This window comes from Myxine glutinosa, chromosome 2, assembly GCF_964187855.1.
Source record: "Myxine glutinosa chromosome 2, kmMyxGlut1.1, whole genome shotgun sequence".
Classification (NCBI taxonomy): Eukaryota; Metazoa; Chordata; class Myxini; order Myxiniformes; family Myxinidae; genus Myxine; species Myxine glutinosa.
In genome coordinates, this window is record NC_136262.1 from 139,695,877 (window position 1) to 139,713,376 (window position 17,500).

Here is a 17,500-nt window from a genome sequence, read left to right on the forward strand (position 1 = left end):
CATGCCGGTAACTCGGTCTGCCTCACTACGTCACTCATGGGCTGGAGACCGATTTTCGCCCGCGCGATCCCTCTCGGTGCATCAGGTGCATCAGGCTTCGGTACTCAGTCCACTACTATTTGTAGCTGTGATGGAGGTGCTGGCTCGGGACCTAAAGGAGTGTTTACCGTGGGAGTTGTTGTATGCAGATGATCTGGTGTTGATTGGGGAGAGTATGGATGGACTGAAGGAGAAGATGAACAAGTGGAAGGAAAGTATGGAGACAAAAGGTCTGAAGGTGAATATCGGAAAGACGAAGGTGAGGGCAAGTGGTAAAGCATGTGGTGAGGTGGAAAGAACTGGGAAGTGGCCGTGTGCTGTGTGCAGGAAGGGTGTCGGAGTGAACTACATTCAATGTACAATGGGCGCTGAGTGGGTTGGTCTGAGAGGGTCATTAACCAGTGTGGCAGAGGAGCACCAGCCCAGAGGGACGAGCAGTATTCCATTGAGCTGCGGATGAAAGCCTTGGATGTGGTGAGGAGCTCAGGTGTGCCAAGGAAGGACTTCACACAACGGTGGATGCCCAGTCGGGAATCTGCATTCCGTCTGAACACATGGTCCTGATTGCCTGAGAACAACTCCAGGTGTCTGAAACCACATTTTAATGCAAGCCACTCACACTCATCTTCTTCTTTCGTAAGCAGCACATGGCTGTGAGCAACTTAATTGGTGTGAGTACAATCATATGCTGGGGGTGCAGTTGTGCTGTTGATGCGGTTCCCCCCCCTGTAGATTAAAGCAGGAATTTGTAATTTGTTCAGTGTGTCAGTGTGACGGCGATAACATGCCTACTCTGTGTGAAGGACACCGTGGGATCTTTAATGTCCCATAAGTAACCCCAGCACAAAGGACACCAGTTTAACATCTATCCGAGCAACACATTGATGAATCGCTCTGCTTGCGAACCACTAGGATGACAGTTTTTAGCTGGGCCAATATTCAAACCCAGATGAGACAGTTTCGAGGCGAATGCGATAACCCACACCGAAATATTGTACTTGTTATATTGCTGTACATTAACTAATTAAGCTTAATATATTGTGATGCATGAAAAAGACAATGTGAGATCAAAAAGGAACGTAGGAAGTTGAATCTCCTTTGGTAAGGCAAATTTACTTGAAGCATCTTAGTCGTGGCCAAAAATATGGTACTCTTGCACACTTTTCAGACAACTCACAATTTTCTCGAAAAATAAGTTGAAATTGACAAGTGTTTTTTCTCCACAATTTTTTATTTCACTGTCAATATTACAGAACCTTTGTTTTTTAATCAGAACTTAATATATCCTTTGAAATCAGAAAATAAAAATAAATGGCATTGATAAAATTATTGACACCCAAGACTTAATATTTGGTAGTTTTCCTTTGGACAAAATAACTGCAGTTAAGCGCTTCCGATAGCCATGAATGAGCTTCCTTCACCTCTCTATTGGCACTTTGCCCCACTCTTCTTGTGCAAACTGATCCAGTTCTTCCAGATTTGAAGGGTACCTTCTCCCAACTGGTGTTTTCAGATCTCTCCACAGGTGGTCAATGGGATTTAGATCTGGACTCATTGCTGGCCACTTCAGAACAGTCCAGCGTTTTGGCTTGAACCATTCCTGGGTGCTTTTTGAAGTGTGTTTGGGGTCATTGTCCTGCTGTAACACCTATGACCTTCAACAGAGACCCAGATTTCTGACACTGGGTTGAACATTGTGCTCCAGAATGTCTTGGTAATCTCCTGATTTTATGATGCCATGCACACATTCAAGGTACCCAGTGCCAGAGGCAGCACAGCAACCCGAAAACATCACTGCACCTCCTCCATGTTTGAATGTAGGGAAGGTGTTCTTTTCTTGGAAGGCTTCGTTTTGTTTTCTTTAAACATAGAGATGATGTGCTTTACCAAAAAGCTCTCATTTGGCCTCATCTTTCCACAGAACGATTTTGGCTTGTTCAAGGGTGTTTTGTAAAAACAAAAGTTAAAAAAAAAAGTTTTTGTAAAAAAAAAAAAGTTTCAAGAGTGTTTTGCCTTTTTTGTTGGCCGTTCTTTTGTCTCTCTCTCAGCAGTGGGGTCCTCCTGGGTCTCCTCCCATAGAACCCCCTTTTTGAGTTGGCGACGGATGGTGTGAGTTGAAACTGTCATACGTCGTGTCTGAGGGTCAGCTTGAATCTGTTTGGCAGTCGATCGAGGTGCTTTCTCCACCATTCAAACAATCCTTCGCTGCAATCTTCGATCAAGTTTTCTCTTGCGGCCACTTCCAGGGAGGTTGGCTACAGTGCCATGGGCCTAAACCTCTTGATAACATTGCGTAAGGTGGACACAGGAACATCAAGGTCTCTGGAGATGGACTTGTAGCCTTGAGATTGTCTATGCTTGGCTACAATCTTGTGTCTGACCTCCTCAGACAATTGTCTGCTTTTCTTTCTTTTCTCCATGCTCATTGCGGTACACAGTGACACAAAACAGCAGAATGACTTCCCTCCCTCCCCCCCTCATATTCAAACCCCTTTGGTTGAACGAGTGATTTTTATATTGCAGGCACATGCAACTCGCCACAGGTGAGTTCAATTCCAAAGTAGAAGAGAATCACTTGCTTGAAATCTCATTATTTCTTAGAACTTCTAAAAGGTGCCAATAATATTGGCCAGGTCATTTTAGCATTTCTGTGGGGAATAAGCTAAGATTTAGTAGTTTTTTTTTCAGCTTTTTTTGTTTTGTTCCACTGCAAACCAAAGAAATACAAATGTGGATACCAAAATATATTTTTTTATTTCAACAATTTTCTGGAAGAAATGGTGCATTATTTGAAAAAAAAAGTGCAAGGGTGCCAATATTTTTGGCCACAACTGTATGTCGTACAGACATTGTACAAATGCAGAAAAAAATTGTTCCTCCTCTTGATCATTGCTTGATTTGTACATCTTCCCGTTCATTGCTCGATTTGTTCCTCTTTGCGATTATTACACAATTTGTTCTTCCTCTCGATCCTCGCTCGATATTTGCTCATCTTGATCATTGCTCGATTTGTTCCTCCTCTCGATCATTGCTCGATTTGTTCCTCCTCCCGATCATTGCATGATTTGTACCTCCTCCCAATCATTGCACGATTTGTTCCTCCTCCCAATTATTGCTTGATATGTTCTTCCTCTCGATCATTGCTCGATTTGCTCTTCCTCCCGATCATTGCTCGATTTGTTCTTCCTCCCGATCATTTCTCGATTTGTTCCTCCTCCCGATCATTGCTCGATTTGTTCCTCCTCCCGATCATTGCACGATTTGTTCCTTCTCCTAATTATTGCTCAATGTGTTCTTCCTCTCGATCATTGCTCGATTTGTTCCTCCTCTCGATCATTGCACGATTTGTTCCTCCTCCCGATCATTTCTCGATTTGTTCCTCCTCCCGATCATTGCACGATTTGTACCTCCTCCCAATCATTGCACGATTTGTTCCTCCCCCCATTTATTGCTTGATATGTTCTTCCTCTCGATCATTGCTCGATTTGCTCTTCCTCCCGATCATTGCTCGATTTGTTCTTCCTCCCGATCATTGCTCGATTTGTTCTTCCTCCCGATCATTTCTCGATTTGTTCCTCCTCCCGATCATTGCACGATTTGTTCCTCCTAATTATTGCTCAATGTGTTCTTCCTCTCAATCATTGCTCGATTTGTTCCTCCTCCCGATCATTGCTCGATTTGTTCTTCCTCCCGATCATTGCTCGATTTGTTCCTCCTCCCGATTATTGCTCGATGTGTTCCTCCTCTCGAACATTGCTCGATTTGTACCTCATCCTGATCATTGCTTGATTTATTCATCCTCTCGATTTATAATGCTTTTTTCCGTTTAATCCTGATTTGATTTGCTGAAACGTGTTATCTTTTTTTCCAGATGATCATGATGTCCTGTCCTTCATAGTGCACAGCTTGTATGAGCCAGGGCAGCAGGTAAGGCAGGATGAACGATGCTTGTTTTGTTTAAATTCCTGTTGAAATAAATAAATAAATAAATAAATATATATATATATATATATATATACATATATATATATATATATATGTATATATTTTATTTATTTATTTTTATTTATATATATATATATTTTTTCGACTTCTGAAAATAATTGAGTGTCTTTCATACACGGCACGCTATATTTATTGGATGGTTTGTGGCATAAGCTAGCCATACACGAGAGTGAATCGTCCATGTGAATCCCAGGTGATTCACCTCATGTCCTTGGGACTTTGCCTAATAGTCTCCTCTGTTTAAGCTCCATTGCAGGTGTTTGCCATCTTCTCTCAAATGTCAGCAGGTTAGTGCTGAGGTGGACGTTTTACTCTTTGGGTCAACTGCTAGCAATTTACCAAAAGCTGTGGGTGCCACGTCTATTTCTTGCAAAATAGATGCGATCTTCTGTTCTCTGGAGGATACATTCGCAACCTGTAGATACCTGTTCAAGAAGCTGAGGAATCAAATCTGTGTGCCCTTGTGCATTTCGGCAGGAATTTGTAATTTGTTCAGGGTTCCGGCAAAAACTGGCCTCACCTTCATGAGATACGGTGGGGTCTTTAATGTCCAGCAATTCATGCTAACAGACGGGACACCTGGCTTGAGGCGTCCACCTGAGGGATGGCACTCACAATGGGATGGTATGCCTTCGAAACACCAGGGTGATGGTCTATAGCTTGGTGGAGATTTGAACCCAGGTTCAGCACATACACTACATGACCAAAAGTATGTGGACACCCAAACATCGAACATGTCATTCCAAAATCTTGGGCATTAATATTGAGTTGGTCCCTTACCCCCCCCCCCCCCCCCAAAGGGTTGCTGCCATAACAGCCTCCACTCTTCTGGGAAGGTTTCCATTAGATGTAGGAACATTGCTGCGGGGATTTGCTTCCATTCAGCCACGAGCATTAGTGAGGTCGGGCACTGATGTTGGGCGATTAGGCCTGGCTCGCAGTCGGCATTCCAATTCATCCCAAAGGTATTTGATGGGGTTGAGGTCAGTGCTCTGTGCAGGCCAGTCAAGTTCTTCCACACTGATCTGAACAAACCATTTTTTTATGGACCTTGCTTTGTGCATGGGGGCATTGTCATGCTGAAACAGGAAAGGGCCTTCCCCAAACTGTTGCCACAAAGTTTGAAGGACACAATCATCTAGAATGTCATTGTGTGATGCAGCGTTAAGATTTCCCTTCAATGGAACTAAGGGGCCAAGCCCGAACCTTGGAAAAACAGCCCCAGACCATTATTCATCCTCCACCAAACTTTACAGTTGGCACTAGGTAGGTAGCGTTATCCTGGCATCCGCCAAACCCAGATTCGTCCGTCGGACTGCCAGATAGTGAAGCATGATTCATCACTCCAGAGAACGCGTTTCCACTGTTCCAAAGTCCAATGGCGGTGAGCTTTACACCACTTCAGCCGACGCTTGCAATTGCGCATGGTGATCTTAGGCATGTGTGCGGCTGCTCGGCCATGGAAATCCATTTCATGAATCTCCCGACGAACAGTTGTTGTGCTGACGTTGCTTCCAGAGGCAGTTTGGAACTCGGTAGTGAATGATCCAACCGAGGACAGACTATTTTTACGCGCTACGCGCTTCAGCACTCGGCGGTCCCGTTCTGTGAGATTGAGTGGCCTACCACTTAGCGGCTGAGCTGTTGTTGCTCCAAGACATTTCCAATTCACAATAACAGCACTTGCAGTTGACCGGGGCAGCTCTAGCAGGGAAGAAATTTGACGAACTGACTTGTTGGAAAGGTGGCGTCCTATGATGGTGCCGCGTTGAAAGTCACTGAGCTCTTCAGTACGGCCCATTCTACTGCCAATGTTTGTCGATGGAGATTGCATGGCTGTGTGCTTGATTATATATACCTGTCAGCAATGGGTGTGGCTGAAACAGCCGAATCCACTAATTAGAATGGATGTCCGCATACTTTTGGTCATGTAGTGTACCTCTAAGATACTTGAGGCGAGTTCTCAGATTTGAACTTGAACAATGAGGTGAGTGTGTATATCTCTGAGGTATCCTGTCGACGTCTCCCCCTCTCCTCACCTCCTCACCCCAACTGCATTTTTATTTTTGTGAGCTCCCAACCTCAATTGCTTTAACCTTCCAAACTGCCCTATCCCCTTCCTTTGTTATTATGCAAAGAGTTTTAAGGATCAACTTGTTTGCCAATATTTATTATTAATTTCTCCCTGCATGTTTAAACTGCTTGCTGTTATTTTAAACTCTCCAAATCCTTACAGCCACCGCCACTGGAACATGAGGTTACGAGGACTGAAAATGATGCAAAAAGTGCTCCAGGTGACCAATCAGGTACGTAGACTTGTATTTTCTCCAAAAATTTATGACAGCTCTCAAAGTTGCAAGTGTTTGCATTAATGACGTTAAATGTCCATTTCACTTTTATGTATTTTCAGCCATGTCTGGGGTTGAGTTGGCAAGTGCAGACCTTAAGCATATCTTTGAGGGACAAAGCAAGATACAAGCAGAGATTAAAAATCTGGGGCGGCGAATCGATCTGCTTGTCGAGGAGCAGAGGAAGCAGGTTGATATTGCTGCACAAGCCCTCGTTGGACAGGCCACGGGTGACGTGAAGGTGGCTTTAGGGGCTGGGAGACAGAGAGAGACCAGCACACGGTTTGCTAAAAAAAAACAAAAAAAACCTGGGTTATGAATGAATTTATCTTGTAACTAAGCATTGCCATCAACAGGTGTTCTCATCTGGGTGGATTAACCTCTTTCACATTTCCATCTGCGTATTTGGCTCATAATGCTGAGATTTTAGGTTCAAATTATACACCTGTTATCATGTCGTTAAAATTCATGTTTAAAAGTTTTAAGCACACTCACCTCTAAGCTGTGTAGCATGGGTTTCAATCCCGACCCAGCTATAAACTGTCATCCTGGTGTTTCACAGGCTGGGTGGTTCATCAATGTGTGTGCCGTCCCTCGGATGGACGTTAAACTGGGCGTCCCATCTGTAGGCATTAGTCTGTGCAAGTTAAAGATCACACGGTGTCCTTCGCGAAGCGTAGGCAAGCTATCATTAGCACCATGGCCAAATCCCAAATTCCTGCCTTAACTACTTACTCGAGTGTTAGACCTGGCCATCTGGTTCGTGAAGAGCCTGGCCAAAAACTCCTCCCCAACCAACCTCATAAGAATGTAGGCCACAAAATAATTGTGGCCTTTGAAGAAGAAGAAGACTATTTGGCCTAATGCGCTCCCAAATGGGAGGGGCAATCGTGCGGTACGTGGTGCATGCCTGCATGCAGTTCTGCTTAAATATTGATCATTCATTCGTACTATGTACTGTAATTACAGACAATCTACTGTAATCTGTGTACCCTGCTGAGACTATACATTATTAAATGTTTGGTGTTGTTGCACAGTTTAGCCTTTCAAATTTCAGCCCAGATCTACAACGGAAAGGTGGCAGCAATTAAAAAAGAGCATATGAAGAACATGGGATGTTTTGAATCATGACGCAAGTTTCGTACCTGATCCATTAATCTGGTATTTTTCCTTCCCTGCATACCTAACCTTTGTGACCAGGCTGATGGAGGCTTAAGACTACAGGAGATGCTGACGTATCAGCAACAACTGATCAACAACGTCGATGAAGTAAAGTGAGAAAATTTAACATTGCTCAGACACTTCCACAATATTTGCAATGAAAACATTTGAGCACAACTGAAGGAAAGGAAAGAGAGCTTACCTCCAACTTGCACAAGAACCATGAAGTAGAAGTGTGAAATGGTCCCATGGGATTCTCTCAGGTTGATACCTGTTTTCTTGTACAGCCAGTTGGCACTCGATGTCCTAGCAGAAACAAAATGTTTCATGTGAACTTAACTTGCACCAATCCAAAATTCAGCTATCACACTGGGAAGCATCATCACATTAAAGTGTATGTGACACAAATCTTTAAAAAAATAAAAATAGTTTTTTTTTTCAATCACGAGCTGGTCACACACTTGGAATATGTCTTTCAATCCTGACAAATCCCTCACTCTGACTGTCTCTCTCTGTCTCTCTGAAAAGACTGTCTGATGAATCCTTCCATCGACTTCCTTAACATTCCTCTTGAAGAAGCAGTCACTCAAACCCGTGGGTTTCACTATCAGCCATGATCTTTATAGTGGGTTGGTGATGCCAATTGGGGCACGTACCCTCAGTGTGCACTCGTCTATTTAATATATATGGATGAGCAGAACCCTTAAGTATGCACTGGCTAACTGTTGAGCCAAACAGTGGGTCTGAACTTCTTATCTGTCGAATCTTGCATACCAAATCGAGCCAATAAAGATGGGCAGGATGGAAAGCCCTTTACCAAATAAAGCGAACACGTATTTACAAAGCACAATAATTAATCATGAAGTCACATATGTACAATATAGCAAACAACCAAGAAAACGCCCAGAAGAGCAGATTCTAACCCTTAGCGCTTATTCCCCTTCTACATTCTTACCTGAAGTAACGAAACACAGGATATGGCACCAGGAGAATGATACCGAGGAAAGGTAGATAGAAAGAGAAGACGCTAGAAGTAGAGCAAGGCATTGGTTCGGTCCTTGACTCGACCCGGCACGCGTCGACGGACGTGTGCCAATCCTGAAACGGAATGCAAATGAAGGATGAGGAGGGGTAAGGAAAGCAGAAGTGTGTGAATGCAAGTGAGACAACGTGGGCGATGCATACTTGGAGGAAAAATGTGAGGTGCATATGTAAAACCTCGCCCGGAAGGATGAAGAGGCAAGTCACTAACAGCTCTTTATAATTGTGATTCTCTTTTGGAGTCTAGGTGGACAAATTAGGAATTATTGTTGGACCAGCAGAAGTACCCGGCGATGCCGAGCGGGGGAGGGGGGAGAGGGGAGGAGAGGGGAGGAGAGGGGAGGAGAGGAGAGGAGAGGGGAGGAGAGGGGAGGAGAGGAGAGGAGAGGAGAGGAGAGGGGAGGAGAGGAGAGGAGAGGAGAGGGGAGGAGAGGAGAGGAGAGGGGAGGAGAGGAGAGGAGAGGGGAGGAGAGGAGAGGAGAGGGGAGGAGAGGAGAGGAGGGGAGGAAGGTTAAGTGTTTTGCCGATCAGGAAGAAGAAGCCGTATTCCCAACTTCGTACACTTCCGGAATTGTTTGATTTATGTGTATTCAAATGTCTGGTGATTGTTTTGTATTTATTTATGCAAATGTATACTTGTATATAACTGTCATTCATTTAAAAAGGCTTCGGCACTATCGAGCTATTTATTCATTAGGTTTACTCTCCATGAAATGGAGAGTAACCTATTATTACTGCTAGTTTATTTATTTATTTTACTCCAAAAAGACGAACTTTTTTTTTTTCAAAAAAAAAACATTTTTCAATTTTTTTTTTTTTCCCCTAAAACACTCCCAGGCACTCACTGATGAACCTCTGATAGTTTGATGAAGATCCGTTCAGCGATCTCTGAATAAAACGCGGACATACACAAAGACAACTCACGTTTATATGTGTGTGTGTGTGTGTGTATGTGTATATATATATATATATATATATATATATATATATATATATATATATATATATATATATATATATATATATATATATATAATTGTGCGTCGGTAATGGAGGTATGTCACCATGCAAAGGACCTTTTGGCTCGCTCTCGCCCTCCTTAATGCTTGAACAGTCGTTGCGCCGTTCTCCCAGTGCCGTTTGGCACAGCTCATCCTGGCTCCAGTGCAGACTCCAATGATGGACACTCCTTTCTCGGCACAAACACTCAGGCAGGTTGTCTCCGAGTCCTCAGCGCATTTCAACAGCGACGATCGGTCTGGAGTTACACTTTTTATGCAGCATGATCAGGGTGGAAACTTAAGAGATCAAAGTTCATGGGAGGTGGAGTTCCCGGGAGCAAAGGTCGTGGCTTGCCCTTTGACGTGTGACAGCATGTTCTTCTTGGTGTGCTCACTAGCCAACGCCTCCTTTGCTGCCAATCATCCCCAAGTTGGAGTCTTCCCCCGAGTAAAGTCTGCTTCTTAACAGGTTTTCCCACGCAGCGCGTTTGGAAGCAGGAACGTTATCTCCTTCGTCTAAATTGTGGTTGTGTGTGGTGCTGTACGAGATGGTTAATAAAAGGAAGAGAGGGAATTTATGAATACTGAGTTGTGGCCACGGCCTCACTTTGGAGTGGGAGGGGGGGTTGGGGGGGGGGGGGGTTGAAGTGTGGGAGGTGGGGTGTAAATTCTCTATGCAAATGTGTTGCGTTTAGTGCCACCTGGTGGTGGTAGCAGAGGGTATTACAATGCCCTTTTTTTAACCTAGGCAACGCTGAGGTTAAATAACTCAAAATAGAGGGGCCTGTCAAAGTGGGAAAAATAGTAACGAGAGGGAACCTGCGATGTCGTGTGAGGGAAACTTTTCTAGCAGCAAGGGACGTGCGGCTCGGGTGTGGGGTGTGGGAGGGAGTTGTGGTGAATGGGTGGTGCAATGCCAATGTTACTTTTGTTCAAGTGTGTGTGTGTGTGTGTGTGTGTGTGTGTGTGTGTGTGTGTGTGTGTGTGTGTGTGTGTGTGTGTGTGTGTGTGTGTGTGTGTGTGTGTGTGTGTGTCAAAGTAGATCACTTGGCATATTACATCACCAAAACATTACAGTATGGTACAGTGAGGCAAAACATGCTCACAGTATTTTTTTTTTTTGTTTTTGTTTTTTTGTATACAAGATCGAGGCTCGTTAAGAGCGAACATTAATCACACAGAAAGACAAACCGACACATAAAACATATAACATCGGGAGCGGTAGACAAGATGGGGAGAGAGGGGGAAGGACACAAACACAACATTTGAGAGCAGGGACCGAGAGACATGGAGACAGTATATCTCAAATGTCAAGTGCACAGTGTGTTCCAGAAGTAAGTATCACTTTGTGGAAATATCACCACTTCACATTGCCCACCAAAGGTGGGCTGAGAGGGTGGAAGTGCCGATGCTTTGTGCTATAATGGGTGGATGTTGTAAAAAGTGCTTGTGCTGCTAACCATTGTTCCTTGCAGAGCAGCGATGACCCAGCTTTCGCGAGATGTCCATGCGGGGCGTCCGGAGTCTGGAAATCCCTACGAAGCAATGCAGCATTTAACGCAGATGCGAGACCATTTGGAGGGTGTCCGTAGAGATGTCGGGAACCTGAACCAGCGGCAGCATGTACGCTTTCTGGGTGCTTCTACATTGTCTTGTCCCTCGGAGTAAACTTTGAGCAGCGAGTTCTTGTATTCCAAAAGGTTTTTTTGTTTTTTTCCTTTAAAGGAGTGAGGCTCATGGAGCAGCAAGTGCTGTGACAACATTAATGTAATAATTTACCATCTGCCATACCTTAATGTGGAATTTCAGCTGTTGAAAATTTGGCTTGGGTAGTTGAGGTATGCACCTTCACCTCACCTAGATGCTGGTTGTACTTCCTGGTCCACGGACATTTCTGGGGTACAGCTTTATTGCTGATGCAATATCCCCGATAGATCAGGGCAGGAATTTCGAACTTGATGGGGTAACCGGTGCACCTTGGCTGGTTGCTGAAGGGACAGTCGGCTTGATGTGCTCTCTGTTCGTGTAATGGATTGATGTAATGCTATATGTACAGAGCACCAGGATGACTGAGTGTAGTCTGTCTGGAATTCAAAGACTGGACATTTTAGAGGTGAGTGTGATACTTTGAGCCATCCTGTCGGTCCAATTGGGTATTACAATGTGAATAGTTACATTTTGTGATAAGCAAGGTGATTCCATACCAGCAATGAGTGGCATTTCCTTCATCAACCAAAGGATGATTTGAGTTTATCAATTTGACCTTTTTTATTGCTACAAAATTTTGCTACCCAGCTATTTTATTGCGATAATTAAAACTCAAATGTTTTGGAGCATCTACCTGAGGATATGACAAGTTTCCATGTTCATATTTCCAGGAGCAGCCGATGCGATGCCCTGAGCATCCACCCCCACCGAGTTGTCTCAACACAGCCTTGTTCTTTGGCTCTGTTGTCCTGCAAACCTTCATTCTGTTTGGCTACTTTGCCTACAGGTAACAAAATGCCTCCCCCACTCCCAAATCCTAATTCCTCGGCCCACCATGAAAATGCAACTCGTGGGTTTGCTGGTTCAAACGGTTTTGACACCAGCGTTTTTAGAATGTGCATCGATCTGTACATTTGCAAGTTGTAAATGCTGGGCTGAACAGTTTGTTTTGTATCCCTCTGAAAGGCCGGATCTGCATTCCGACCTGAACCAAAATCTAATCGGTTTGTTCTTGTCTCCAAACTGACTCATCCACATAGTTTTGTCATAACCAGTGCACAACTTTTTGAAATATCGTTCTCTGTATCATTTTTGGCCCCATCTCTCAATGAAGAAGAATCGCTTAAAAAAATTATTGGATCCAGATCTTCACCAAAATCGAATCAGTTCGTCCTTGTAACACATCTGACCTCTCCACCAAGTTTTGTCCAAATCCGTCCATAACTTTTTTGAGATATCGTGGTGTATATAGTTTTTGGCCCTATCCCATAATGTGAAACTCAATGATTAAGAATCACTTTAAAATTCTCGGATCTGGTTCTAGATTCAGATCTTCACCAAAATCGAATTAATTGGTCCTTGTCATACACCCAAACTGTCCACCAAATTTGGTCCGAGGCTGTTCGTCCGTCGAACATTTTGATACATCCTGCTCACAGACAGACAAACAGAGGTGAAAACATAACCTCTATCTGTCCACCTTCGGTGGTGGAGGTAACGAGGTACCGACTTGGGTTTTTCCCCACTATGCCTGTTTCACATTATGGGGTTTGGGTGATTTGCAAGCAAATGGTGCATGACACGATACTGCAGAAAACCACTTTATACATAAAATTGACATGATTTTCCCTTCCAATGAAGTTCAGCGTAGGAGGAGGTTATTAGGCCCATCAAAACCTGTGCAATGGTTGCTAACCTATGGTTGTTTATCGATGCACTATCTTGAAATTCAGTGTCAGCAAGGATGTGGCAGGTACCATTCTTGAAGTTTTTGATATGACTCTGCCAAGTTTTGAACTGCTGACGTCTCAGATTTAGGGGACGCTCTAAACATTATGCCACCGAGTCTGGGGAAAAATAAAAAACCCCATAGCTTAGCATAGAGTTGTGTAAAATCCTGCTAATCGAAGACCGATAATTATTATATTTGGTATTTTTACCAGTTAACATAATATTTAAATAATGTTTGATATTCTCATTCCCTGGTGTTGGGCTAGCGGTTAGGGTGCCAGCTTAGGATCCTAGGATCCTGGGTTTGAATCCCGGTCGATCGCTGAATTAACGCCAGGGGGGTTGACTCAGCCTGTTCATCCTTCCGAGGTCGGCTAATTGAGTACCAGTTCACTGGTAATTCCCTGTTTGTCGTTAAAGGCGGCAAAAAGGGTTGGCGTCAGGAAGGGCATCCGGCTGTAAAACATTGCTTCAAAAAGGGGACCGAAAAACAACAACAACCACGGTTCCCGAAAAAGGCCAACCCCCGCTTGCGGGGAAAAATGGCCTCTAAAGGTGGTTTTTTTTTTTTTTTCTCTCATTCTCAATCTCATGGCTAACCCCCGCTCTAGCAGGGAAAATGGCCTTTAAAATGCATGTTGTTGTTGTTGTTGTTTTATTCTCATTGAATTCAAACAGTTCTGTGTTGATTTTCACAAAATGCCTAACAACTTTCTGACACCTTGGGCAACCACAAGATGTATCCAAATGCAGGTTGAAGGAATGTCCATTTCTCATCACACTTTGATTTGCTGTTTTCACTGTCGGAATGAAACAGCAAACAAACAGGCAATGTGGATTTACAAACAAATAAAGGATACAATTAACCCGAGGATACAATTTCTCAAATAACCCCGATAATGCAATCGGGGGTCTTTTATGGCCTCAGGCTATGCCTCAGGCTATGTCTGTATAACTTTGTTATAAAAACGATTTTACACATTATCTTTCATATACACTTTGAATGAAGGGTAATACATATTCCTGTATGTGTGTGTTTTGGGTGTTTTTCTTTCAGGATGGGGGGAATCTTTTTTTTTTTTTTTTACCCCAGCCCATTGCCTGGCATGATTGTTTCACTGTAACTTTGTTATAAAAACGATTTTACACATGATCTTTCATATATGCTTCGAATGAAGGGTAATACATATTCCTGTACGTGTTTTTGTTTTTTGTTTTTTCATTTCAGGATCGGGGGATTTTTTTTTATTATTATACCCCTGGAATGCATTTGTGGGGCTTTTTGGACCTGGGCCCAACATGGGGTGGGTTCAATGCATGAGTGGGTTCATCAAAAATGTAGTGGTCTGAGAGGGTCATTAACCAGTGTGGCAGTTACATTCAAATGTAAGGTGTGCACAGAGGGAGTGCAGATGGAGGAAATGTTGAGTTGGATCTTGGAGACTGCGTGAAGCTGGAAGGTGTGAAAACATTTTGCTACCTCGGAGACATGCTGAATGGAGAAGGTGGATCAGACTCGGCAACGGTTGCTAGAGTGAGATGTGCATGGAAGAAGTTTCGGGAACTGATTGGCGTGCTGATGAGGAGGGGATTGTCGCTGAAGCTGAAGGGAAAGGTGTATGCTGCATGTGTGAGAAGTGTTATGATGATTTATGGGAGCGAGACATGGGTCATGAATGTAGAGCAGCAACGAAGGCTGGAAAAGGTGGAAATGCGAATGGTTCGGTGGATGTGCGGAGTGTCGTTGAGAGAGAGGAAGACAAATGATGAATTGCGAAAGATGATGGGAATAGAGCCTGTGATTGATGCTGTGAAGAGGAACAGGTTGAGATGGTTTGGTCATGTGTTGAGGAAGGATGAAAGTGACTGGTTGAGAAGAGTGATGGAAATGAATGTAGAAGGAAGTAGAGGACGGGGAAGACCGAGAAAGACTTAGCTAAAGATGGTGGAAGAAGAAATGTGGGCAAGGGGGTTAACAAGGAGAGATGCAGAAAATAGGGCAAAATGGAGAAGATTGTCATGGGGACCGCAAGGCTAACCCCCCGCTCTAGCAGGGAAAATGGCCTTAAAATGCATGTTGTTTGTTGTTGTTGCCCAACATGATTTTTGTATCTCTATAACTTTGTTATAAAAACGTTTTTACCCATTATCTTTCATATATGCTTTGAGTACAGGATAGTACATATTCTTCTGTGTTTTGGGTTGTTTTTTTTTCAGGATGGGGAGGAATGAAGTTTTTAAATTTTTACTTCATCGCATTGCCTGGCATGATTGTTCCACTGTAGCTTTGTTATAAAAACGATTTTACACATTATCTTTCATATACACTTTAAATGAAGGGTAATACATATTCCTGTACGTGTGTTTTGGGTTTTCTTTCTTTCAGGATCGAGGGAATTTTTTCTTTTTAATTCCCCCCCCCCCCCCCCCTTCTCCCCCCATTCCCCCCGCACTCCCCGAATGCAGTCGTTGGTCTTTTTGGACCAGTTTAGCATTTAGGTTATTGTAAAAAACAAAACAAATTAAATGTAATTTTCTTTACCATTGTATTCTTTTGGATGTATTCTTTTAAGTATTATTATTATTATTGAATTATTGCATTCCCACCCCCACCCCCTCACCCCTTTATAAAGTTGTGCTGCATGCGTGCATTGGTGTGTTCCGATGTACCTTCCACACCCTTTGACCCACAAGGCTCAAACTTGGCATGAAGATTGTTTTCTCCCCCAGAATAGTTTTGCACTATTACCTGCCCCCACTCATGAATGTGTGTATGTGTGTGTGGGGGCGGGGGGCGCGTGGGGGGGAGGGGAACAGATGCATTCCAATGGCATGTACAAGTATTTACAAAAAAACACAATACAATAGACCCATTCACTTGTAAATTAGTGTATTACTCGTTGGTAACCCCTGCAGAATAGATCCATTCACTTGTAAATTAGTGTATTATTCATTGGTAACCCCTGCAGAATAGATCCATTCACTTGTAAATTAGTGTATTACTCATTGGTAACCCCTGCAGAATAGATCCATTCACTTGTAAATTCGTGTATTTCTCATTGGTAACCCCTGCAGAATAGATCCATTCACTCTTAAATTAGCGTACCCTTATTTAATTAGGCCCTGTGCTTTTTCTAACCTTCATCAATAATCTCTCCGACTCGGGAAAATCATCTCTATCTCTTCGCTGATGACTCCACTCTCTGCCGCTCCATTCCTCATCCCTCAGATCGGCAGTCTGCAGCCTCTTCAATTTCTGCAGACCTGGACAAAATTACAAACTGGTAAAACAAGTGGAACATGTCCTTCAATCCTGACAAATCTCACACTCTCACTTTATCTCTCTGAAAAGATGGACTGGACAACCGTCCCATCTACTTTCTGAACAATCCTCTTGAAGAAGTTCATGTGTCTTTCACTGAGGAGAGGCTTCCGTCTGGCCAATCTGCCATAAAGCCCAGATCGGTGGAGTGTTGCAGTGATGGTTGTTCTTCTGGAAGTTTCTCCCCTCTCCACACAGGATCTCTGGAGCTCAACCAGAGTGACCATCGGGTTCTTGGTCACCTCTCTTACCAAGGCCCTTCTTTCCAAGGCTCCCCGATTGCTCAGTTTGGCTGGGCGGCCAGCTCTAGGAAGAGTCCTGGTTGTTCCAAACTTCTTCCATTTAAGAATTATGGAAGCCACTGTGCTCTTGGGAACCTCCAATGCAGCACAGATTTTTTTTGTCGGCTTCCTCAGATCTGTGCCTCGACACAATCCTGTCTCTGAGCTCTGCAGGCAGTTCCTTCGACCTCATGGCTTGGTTTTTGCTCTGATATGCATTTTCAGCTGTGAGACCTTATATAAACAGGTGTGTGCCTTTCCAAATCATGTCCAATCAATTGAATTTACCACAGGTGGACTCCAATCAAGGTGTAGAAACATCTCAAAGATGATCAAGAGAAATGGGAGGCACCTGAGGTAAATTTCAAGTGTCATAGCAAAGGGTCTGAATACTTATGTAATGGGACATTTCAGTTTTTTCTTTTTAATAAATTTGCAACACTTTCTAAAATCCTGTTTTCTCTTTGTCATTATGGGGTATTGAGTGTAGATTGATGAGGGAAAAAATGAATTTAAACGATTTCAGCATAAGGCTGCAACATAACAAAATGTGAAAAAAGTGAAGGGGTCTGAATGCACTGTATATACAGGGTGAGTCAAAAGTAGCACCTGATTTCTGTTTATATATGTGTGTGTGTATATATATATATATATATATATATATATATATATATATATATATATATATATATATATATATATATATATATATATATATATATATATATATATATAATATATATAATATATATATATATAATATATATAATATATATATATATATATATATATATATATATTTCTGTCAGTTGATTGTTTGTTTGACATTTGTATTACAGTGTACAAGAAGGTATGAATGACATG

At 43.0% G+C, this 17,500-nt stretch overlaps 1 protein-coding gene across 5 annotated transcripts in view; it reads left to right on the forward strand.

Moving 5' to 3' along the window:
• The window catches only part of LMAN1 (lectin, mannose binding 1), a 66,692-nt gene that overhangs the window by 30,437 nt on the left and 18,755 nt on the right, over positions 1 to 17,500 (forward strand). For 3 of the 5 annotated variants that reach the window (XM_068107007.2, XM_068107010.2, XM_068107009.2), the window contains exons 7-12: positions 3,911 to 3,966; positions 6,281 to 6,350; positions 6,455 to 6,633; positions 7,593 to 7,666; positions 11,071 to 11,218; positions 11,974 to 12,089. In XM_068107007.2, the coding sequence (XP_067963108.2) occupies positions 3,911 to 3,966; positions 6,281 to 6,350; positions 6,455 to 6,633; positions 7,593 to 7,666; positions 11,071 to 11,218; positions 11,974 to 12,089 (643 nt within the window). The remainder of the gene's footprint in view (positions 1 to 3,910; positions 3,967 to 6,280; positions 6,351 to 6,454; positions 6,634 to 7,592; positions 7,667 to 11,070; positions 11,219 to 11,973; positions 12,090 to 17,500) is intronic. The other 2 variants (XM_068107008.2, XM_078771750.1) reach the window with 1 other exon arrangement.